This window comes from Orycteropus afer, unplaced genomic scaffold, assembly GCF_000298275.1.
Source record: "Orycteropus afer afer isolate SDZICR_OR568_19922 unplaced genomic scaffold, OryAfe1.0 scaffold00332, whole genome shotgun sequence".
NCBI classification, from domain to species: domain Eukaryota; kingdom Metazoa; phylum Chordata; class Mammalia; order Tubulidentata; family Orycteropodidae; genus Orycteropus; species Orycteropus afer.
Window position 1 is genome coordinate 1,768,102 of NW_006921919.1, and position 9,996 is coordinate 1,778,097.

At 37.1% G+C, this 9,996-nt stretch overlaps 1 protein-coding gene across 1 annotated transcript in view; it reads right to left on the bottom strand.

Annotated features, from left to right (window-relative positions):
• The window catches only part of PRSS12 (serine protease 12), a 192,822-nt gene that overhangs the window by 162,774 nt on the left and 20,052 nt on the right, over positions 1 to 9,996 (bottom strand). The window contains exon 2 of the mRNA XM_007952377.1: positions 2,379 to 2,517. Coding sequence (XP_007950568.1) covers positions 2,379 to 2,517 — 139 coding nt within the window. The remainder of the gene's footprint in view (positions 1 to 2,378; positions 2,518 to 9,996) is intronic.

The window sequence follows — 9,996 nt, forward strand, 5'->3', positions numbered from 1 at the left end:
CTGCCCAAGAGTGAGGGGGTGGGGCTGCCATGCTCAAAAGGGAGAGGAAAGGGGCCTGCCAGGCCAAGGGGGTGAGGTCACCATTCAGGACCTAGGGGACTAGAAATACCCAGTGAGGAGATCTGTACAGATGCCAAGTTGACAAGGGGTGGAATTGTGGTAGTTATGTTTGTATGTCAGCTTGGCTGGGCCTGGTTGAGTGGCTGGGCAGTGGGTGGTAGTTATTCCGCATGATGAGACTGGCAATCAGCTCCATGGTGGAATCTACTGGGAGCAGCTGAGTAGCTGCCTTTGGAAATGTGGTCTCCTTCCTGTATTTAAGGAGAAGCCTTGGGAATGGTCTCTAGCCTATGGCATGTTGGACCCTGCATGTAGCCATGTCATTGCTCAGCAGCCTGCTATGCTCTACCGACCTTGTTAATGGCCTGTCGTGTGCTTTGGTAACATTGGGACTGTGCCTTTTTACTTGGCAACCTTGGGGCTTCACAGCCTCAGCAGCCAGCAGCTGTCTGAGTGAAGAAATGCCTCTAGCTCCAGTGGACTGGGAGCAGGAGGCAGAGCTGGACCCCAAGGCTGAGGGGCTTTCACCCAGCCCCTAGAGCCTGGAACTTTGAACTTGGACTTAAAGCCTCCACATGGTAAGAATAAACTCCTGTTTGTTGAGACCATCCCATTTGTGGTATATTCCTGTCAGAGTGGCACTAAGTAACCAGAACAATACCTTAGCTCCATTTGTATCTCTAATAGCATCAAAAATCTGGTAAGTTGAATAAAACTTGGACCTTCAAGGTTTACTAAAATATCTTCACTAAATATCTATTCCTCCACTTCTTAGTGACCAGATAGAAGGAAACTGCCAAATGAAAGTTCTTACTATTTTGACTAGATTTGAGTAACTTCTCCATTAGTGTCATCACATTCGATTTTACCACTCCGTAATTATTAATTTGGAAGCTCTGGTGGTGTAGTGCCTAAGACATTTGACTGCCAACCAGAAGGCTGGTAGTTCAAACCCACCAGCTACTCCTTGGAAGGAAGGTTGGGCAATCTACTTCCATAGTGATACCACCTCAGAAACCCAAGGAGGGGTCGCTATAAAATATTTGTAAATTGTGAATCATTTTTTTCAGTCTTTTAGACATGCATTTTTAATAACAAGATATCTCCTATGCTTCCTAAACATCTTTGGTAATGAAGGCCAAGCAAAAACATATAAGATGCGAAAGCAAAACAGTAGCAACAAAATAGAGCTTTTTGCTCCTGGATAAGCACCATGGCACAGGCATAAGGGTGCTGAGATCGGTGGAAGTCAATGAATGCAGTCCTATTTTAAAGAATGCGTCTGAAGGAGTTGGTCCCTGAGCTGAGGACCACAGGCTCTCAGATGGCTGGACACTGCTAAGGCTAATCAAAGCACCTGAGGTCAGAATATCATCCCCTACCCCATTAATACAGGAGAAGATCACATCCTTCACACACACACATAATGAACTTGTGGACAGCTAAAAGCAGAAAGTTAAAAACCAATGAACCACTTGAATAAACATTTCACCAAAGAGGACATTCAAATGGCCACCAAACACATGAAAAGATGCTCCATGTCATTAGCCATCAGAGAGATGAAAATCAAAAGGCCAATAAGATACCACTTCACTCCTATTAGGATGGCAAAGATATATTTTTTTAAAAAAGCCAATGAACCTTGAAAACATTATGCTAAGCGAAGTAAGTCAATGACAAAAGGATAAATACTGTATAATCTCATTTATTTGAAATACCTTGAATTGATAAATGTATATTAATCAGAGTTTAATAGTTGGTTGTCGAGACTGGGAGAGAGGGGGAAGGGTGGAATCAATGTTTAACAAGTACTGAATTTCTGTTTTTGTGATGGAAAATTTGGCAATGGATATTGGTGATGGTAGAACAACAGGATGGATGTGAGTGGTATCACTGCACTGTGCACATGAAAAATGTTGAATTGGAGAATGTTGTATCTATATGTTTACCAAAACAGCAGTTAAGAAAAAACAATAACAACCTAGACTGCACAGGCTACTGAAAAATTACAATTCTTAGACTCAAAGTACTTGCTCCCTAGACCTAAAGAAAGATTTTGTTTAAAAAAAAAAAAAAGATACTTTTAACTTTTGTCCATTTAGCATTTTCTCTTTTCTTAGTTCTGTGGGGCTAGTAATACATGAAGTGCATTTGTGTATTAGAGAATCCATTCTTTCCACTTGGGACCTTTCTTTATAGCTCTTTTGTGGACAGTGAGAATGAGGAAGGAACACACAACCTTTTCATAACAGTGATGGATGTTCAGTACTATTCTCAGATGTAAGCAGACTGATTTGGTCAGAGGTAGGCAAACTCACCCAAGCTGCAGCTGCTGACAAATGACTGACGCATCAGAATCATCCCAGTGGCTGCTGCAGATTGTGCCCCAAGTACCATTTGCAAATACTTCCACTGTGCCTTCAAATTCACTTTTGCCATCCCGAAGTCGTATTGTTCCTAAAGTGAAAAAGAACCCCCAAATTCCTTAATGACAAATAACCACTTGAACATACTGAGCCAATTCGCAGAGAACGTGATTTTTACACTAAAGTGGAGGCAAGAGATGTAGTTCAATCTCCACTGTTCACAACAGGTGCTTCTTTCTTTAAATTAGGATTTAACAAGCCTTTTTTTTTTTTTGTAATTAATTAATATCCTAATATCATTGAGAATTCGCAAAGCAGTTATAAAAAAAAAAAAGAAAGAAACCAAACCCATTGCTGTCAAGTCAATTCCGACTCATAATGACTCTATAGGAGAACAGAACTGCCCAATAGGTTTGCAAGGCTGTAATCTTCATGGAAGCAGATTGCCACATCTTTTTCCCACAGAGCAGCTGGTGAATTTGAACTACATGACCTTTTGGTTAGCAGCCAAGAGCTTCACCCCTGTACCACCAAGTTTCCTTAATGTAGCTATATATACACATATATATTTTTTAATCTACTCCAATTGTTATTTCTAAAAGGGAAAAAGTAAAAGAATATAGTTAATGCCTAATGTTGCATCCCAAATATTAGATTAATCATATATGAATTTATCTATTATTATCATTTATCTATTATCATTTATCTATTACCTTCTCTCTTCACATGAGACAAAAGGCAAGAAACACAGGACTAAAATCAAATACTCTGCTGATAAAAGAGCTGTAATTTACTGTTACAGCTTCCTTCTATTTGATTTGCTCATCCACTATTGAAGAGCAAAGTGCTTTCACCTCTTTTAACCTTAAGCAGTAGTCAAGAAAATTCTAAAGATTATGTCTCTAATTTTAAAAAGGTATTAATTAATTTTTTAAAAACTGCCTAATGTTAGTCTTTTGAAATTGCCACTCAGTAGAGCAGTTTAGTATATTAAATGTCCTTTAGAAATTCACTTCTCCTTACATACCACCCTCACTGAGCTGCCCAAAAGTCCACCACTTGAGGCACGTTGTTTTTTCCAGTTTTTAAAAGAGCCAAAATTTAAATTCAAACACTTATGGAAAAGATAACATTTTAAGTTTTATCCCTTAAACATAGATCAAAGCCCTACATTCCTCTCATTGGGGCTGGTTTGCAGAACAGGTATCTGGGGACATTATCTTGGACACTTAAGTAGAGACAGAATCACACTCAGACAACTTAAGAATTTCACAAATTCTGTCAAAAGATAGAATAGATAGAATATCTATTTTCATAGATAAAGAAATAAAGCTATACAAAAAAAATTCCAGAGCATTGTACATATTTTTAAATTATTATGCATAGCTTTAAAATAATATTTCAAAAATATTATATTCACAATAATACATTCATTCCATTTGCACTGGCCTAGTCATAGGAGTTTGGTAGCATAGTGCCTAAGGCACTTGACTGCTAACCAGAAGGCTGGAGGTTCAAACCCCCCAGCCACTCTGCAGAAGGAAGTTGGGCAATCTACTTCCATAGTGATATTGCTTCAGAAACCCAAGGAGGGGTCGCTATGAGTTGAGTCCAACTCGACGGCACATAACAACAACAACAACCATCTACCATAATTATTTTCCATGTCACCAGCCTTAAAAAATTTGAACATTTAAGGAAAATAAATCCAACTTTTCCTACAAAGTCTCATTTAATTCGAACAAAAAGCAATAGTAAATGGAGACAAATATTTGTTACCAACTCCTGATTAACCAAGAGAGGAACACAGACACGGATCATTCAAATGGTTCATACACTTCGTTTTTGTTGTTAGTTACCATCAAGTCGATTCCAACTCATAGCAACCCCATATATTCAGAGTAGAATTGTTCCATGATGTTTTCAAGGATATGACCTTTTGGAAACAGATCACCAGGTCTATCTTTCGAGGTGCTTTTTGATGGATTCAAACTAACCGGCCTTTCAGCTAGTGGTTGAGCATGCTTAACCGTTTGCACCACCCAACAAATCCTTCCCACATTTTAAACCTCTTTATGCAGTCTAGGAGTCCCTGGGTGGTATGAATGGTCAATCTAGTTGGCTGCTAACCAAAAGCCTGATGTTTTAAGACACCCCCCCCCAGAGGTGTCTCAGAAGTAAGGCTTAGCAATCTATTTTGGAAAAATCAGCCATTAAAAATTCTACGGAGCACAGTTCTACTCTCACACAACTGGGGTTGCCATGAGTCAAAATCAATTTGACTTCGTTTTTAATTCAGTCTAAGCAAGAGGAAAGCCCTGTCTAGTTCAGTGAAAAGTATGCACTACAGAACATTTTTAAAGGAAAATGTCTAAAGACTTCAATTGTACTTTAATAATTTTTTAATCACAAAGTCTCTTCTACTGAGACCTCTTTACTATGATGCATATCACAACTGCCAGCAGCTTATTTCAAATCAAATAATTAATTTGTTCACCTCAAACAAAATATTACTTGAAATATGTAAGTGAATCTATTACGTTTTTAATTAATTATCCACCCCAATCACTCATGTCAAAAAGGTTGAAAGATGAATAGATAAACTAAATGCAGTATATCTATATAATGGAATACTACTCAATAATGTCCTGATGCATGCTATAACATGGATAAATCTTGAAAGTATTATGCTGAATGAAATAAGTCAATTTCAAAAGGACAAGTACTGTATGATCACGCTTACTTAAATTAACAAGAATACATTTACCTAAATGTATAGGCTTAAGTTTTATTAATTATTACCAGGGGTGAAAGGGAGAGGGGGAATGGGGAGCCACTGTTTAGGAAGCAGGGATTTTCTGTTTATGGTGATGGGAAATTTAGCAATGATTATGGGGGAGGGTTGCACAGGGGAATGCCCAATGTAACTGCGATCACAAAATTGTATACCTGAAAAATGTTGAATTTTCAAATGTTCTGTTTATATATTTCTACAGCAATTACAAAAAAGAAATGCAAAAATGTATATAATCAGAGATACGGAGATTCAAAAAAATTAGAATAAAAATAGAACATATGAGAGAAAAAATGGGTTTCAAAGATGAATAGCTTAACAAAATATTGTATATCCATATGAAGGAATATTACTGCATCATAAAGATAAATTAAGTCCTGATGCTTGCTACAATATAGATAGACTATAAAACATTATGCTGAGTGAAATAAGTCAGACACAAAAGGGCAAATATTGTATGATTCTGCATATATGAAACATCTAGAAAATGCAAATGCATAAAGACAAAAGTTTATTAGTGATTACTAAGGCCCAACGAATGAACAAACAAGTGCTTGTTTGTCAGGTCCAAGTCACAGAGACCCCTCCTTGGGTTTCCAAGGCGGTATCACTATGGAGGTAGACTGCCCAACCTTCCTTCTGGGAAGTAGTTGGTGGGTTTGAACCACCAGCCTTCTGGTTAGCAGTCAAACGCCTTAGGCCCTATGCCACCACTGCTCCCACTAGAGCCCAGGGGAGGGGAAAATGGGGAATAACTGCTTAAGTGGTGCTGAGTTTCTATTTAGGGTAATGAAAAGCATTTGCAAACATTGCACAGCATGGTGAATATATTTAAAGTCAATGAATTGTATGCTTAAAAATGGTTACAATGAGAAATATTTTGTTATATATATTTAACCACAATATTTAGGGGAAAAAAACTATTGAAAACAAACTGAAGCTCTACTTAAATCCCTACTATACCATCAAGTCCATTCCCACTCACAGTAATCCCATAGCACAGAGTAGAACAGCCCCACAGGGTTTCCAAGGCTATAAGTCTTTAGGGAAGCAGACTGCATCATCTTTCTTCTTCAGAATGACAGGTGGGTTCAAACTGTAGACCTTTTGGTTAGCAGCCGAATGCGCCAAACAGTAAACTCTACTTATATATCGTAAAAAATGTATGTATTTTCACAATAAAGTATTGCCTAAATCATCAAGAAGAAATCAATGCATGCATATTATTTAAATGATTCAATCACTTAAATACAAGAAGGAGAAGACACTGTAGGAAATGTGATTAAAGCAAGAAAGAGTTTCCAGGTCAATTATCAGCTTCACCATCATTCACAGACACTCCAAATATGCTATGAAAGCATGGATTCATTTACCTGTATCTACTATATGGCAAGAAATTTAGACTGCTCATCAAATTTTCCTTTACCAAAGAACACAAATATTTGCAATTCTGAAAACTCAATTTGCATGTCGATGGCTAATAACTTTCCTAACAGCACCCCAGCACAAAGTTCATAATTCCCTAAAAACCATTAAAAACTTCTAAAGTATTGTGAAGAATTAATTTATCATGGTCTCAGGCTGAAAGTTTATTAATATATTATAATTATATGAAGTACACAATTCTAATAATTATTTTAAAGACATTTTTTCTTAATATCACCATTATCAATGTGTTTCTTAAGTATTAGAAGTTTAAGCACATAGTTTATGCTATTACACATTTAAGTTAGGTAGAAGTTTTTGTTTGGTTCTTATTTTAGGAATTTATGGACCAAATCTACTACTTGTTTGTCAGTTTGTTGTACTGTGATGGCTTGCAAATTGCTGCGATGCTGGAAGCTGTGTCACTGGTATTTCAAATACCAGCAAGGTCACCCATGGTGGACAGGTTTCAGCAGAGCTTCCAGACTAAGACAAACTGGGAAGATGGACCAGCCATCCACTTCTGAAAGTACTGGCCACAGATAATCTTATAGCAGTGAAACACTGTCTGATATGGCACCAGAAGATGAACCCCACAGGATGGAAAGCAATCAAAATACCACTGACAAAGAGCTGCCACTCAAAGTAGAGTCAACTTTAATGGCGTGGATGGAATAACGCTTTCTAGACCTTCATTTGCTGACAAGTCACAAGCCAAAATGGAAAGAAACAGCTGCAAACATTCATTAATAATTAGAACATAGAATATATGAAGTATGAATCTAGGAAAACTGGAAGTTGTTTAAAATGAAATGAAACTCATTAAGATCAATATCCTAGGCATTAGTGATGTGAAATGGACTTGTACTGGCCATTTTGAATCTGGTAATCATAAGGTCTACTATGCTGGGGATGACAAATTGAAGAGGAATAATGTATTCATGGTCAAAAAGAATATTTGAAGGTCTATCCTAAAGTGCAATGCTGTCAATGATAGGATAATATCCATATGCCTACAAGGAATGCCAGTTAACACTACAATTATTTAAATTTAAGCACCAACCACTGAAGCCAAAGATGAAGAAATTGATGATTTTTAGCAGCTTCTGAACTCTGAAATTGACCAAATATGAAATCAAGAAGTATTGATTATTACGAGTGATTGGAATGCAAAAATTAGAAACAGAGAAGAAGCACTCGTAGTTGGAAAATATGGCCTAGGTTAAAGAAATGACTCTAGAGATCTCATGATAGAATTTTGCAAGACCTACAACTTATGCATTGCAGATACCTTGTTTTTTTGTGTTTTTTTTTTCCAGCAATATAAATGGCAACCATGCATGTGGTGCTCACCGGGAATCAACTTGACTACATCTGTGGAAAGAAACGATGGAGAAGCTCAATGTCATTAGTCAGAACAAGGCCAGGAGCTGACTGTGGAACAGCCCATCAATTGTTCACAAGCAAATTCAAGTTGAAGCTGAAGAAAATTAAAACAAGTTCACAAGAGCCAAAATACAAACTTGATTATATCCCACCTGGATTTAGAGACCATTGAATACCAATGACTGAAGACCATATGAGTTGTGGGACAACAATAAGAACACCCTACATGAAGAAAGCAAAAGACAGGAAAGGAAGAAAAGACCAAAATGGACATCAGAAGAGACTCTGAAACTTGCTCTTGAATATAGAGTAGCTAAAGCAAATAGAAGAAATGATGAAATAAAAGAACTGAACAGAAGATTTCAGCACAGCTTGGGAAGACAGCATAAAGTATTATAATGAAATGTGCAGAGATTTGGAATTAGAAAATTTAAAGGAAAGAACACATGTGGCATTTCTGAAGTAGAAAGAACTGAAGAAAAAAGTCAAGCCTTGTGTTGCAATATCGAAGAATTCTGTGGGCAAAATTTTGAACAATGCAGGAAGCGTCAAAAGAAGATGGAAGAAATACACAGAGTCACTGTACCAAAAAGAATTGGCCAATGTTCAACCATTCAGAAGATAGTGCATGATCAAGAATGAATGGTATTGAAGGAAGAAGTACAAGCTGCGCTGAAGGAACTGACAAAGAATATACCTTAAGGAATTCATGGAATATCCATTTTGAATCAGGTAATCATAAGGTCTACTAGCTGGGGATGACAAATTAAAGAAGAGTGATGTTGTATTCATAGTCAAAAAGAGTATTTCAAGATCTATCCTAAAGTGCAATGCCGTCAGTGATAGGATAATGCAATGATAGGAAAATGTCAATGATAAATGCTTCAACAAACAGGTACAGTGCTGGAGGTGCTTATTAATTTATACCAAGAAATTTGGAAGACTCAAAGATATCCCTATTTGTGCCTGTTCCAAAGAAAAGTGAGCCAACAGAATGTGGAAAACATTGAACCATGTTATCAATATCACACACAAGTAAAATTTTGCTGAAAATGATTTTAAAAACAATTGCAGCAGTACATTGACAGGAAACTGCCAAAAATTCAAGCTGGATTCAGAAGAGGATGTGGAACGAGAGATAACATCACTGATATCAGATGGGTCTTGGCTGAAAGCAAAGAATACCAGAAAGATGTTTACCTATGTTTTAGTGACTATGCAAGAGCATTCAACTGTGTGGATCATAACTAATTATGGATAACATTGCAAAAAATGAGAATTCCAGAACACTGAATTGTGCTCATGAGGAAACACAAGAGGATGATGAATGATTTAAAAGCAGGAAGGGTCGAGGTTATCTCCTTTCACCATACTTATTCAATCTGTATGCTGAGCAAATAATCTGAGATGGTGGACTATATAAAGAAGAAGAATGTGACAGTCAGGATTGGAGGAAGATTCATTAACAAACTCTGATATGCAGATTACACAACCTTCCTTGCTGAAAATGAAGAGGATTTGAAGCAATTACTGATGAAGATGAAAGACTAAGCTTTCAGAATGGATTACACCACATCATAAAGAAAACAAACATCCTCACAACTGGACCAATAAGCAACATCATGATAAATGGAAAAAAGACAGAAGTTGTCAGAGATTTCATTTTACTTGGATCCACAATTAACACCCAAGGAAGCAGCAGTCAAGAAATCAGAACACATATTTCCCCGAGCAAATCTGCTGCAGAAGACTTCTTTACAGTGTTAAAGAGCAAAGATGTCACTTCAAAGAATAAGGTGTTTAAGGGCCCTAATATTTGGTATAAATAGACTACCAAGCATAATTCAAAATGCACCAACAGCAGAAGAAAAGCCAGATGATTGGGACCTTCTAAAAATTAAATTTTTATGTGCTTCCAAAGACTTCTCCAAAAGAGTCAAAAGAGAACCTACAGATTGGGAAAAA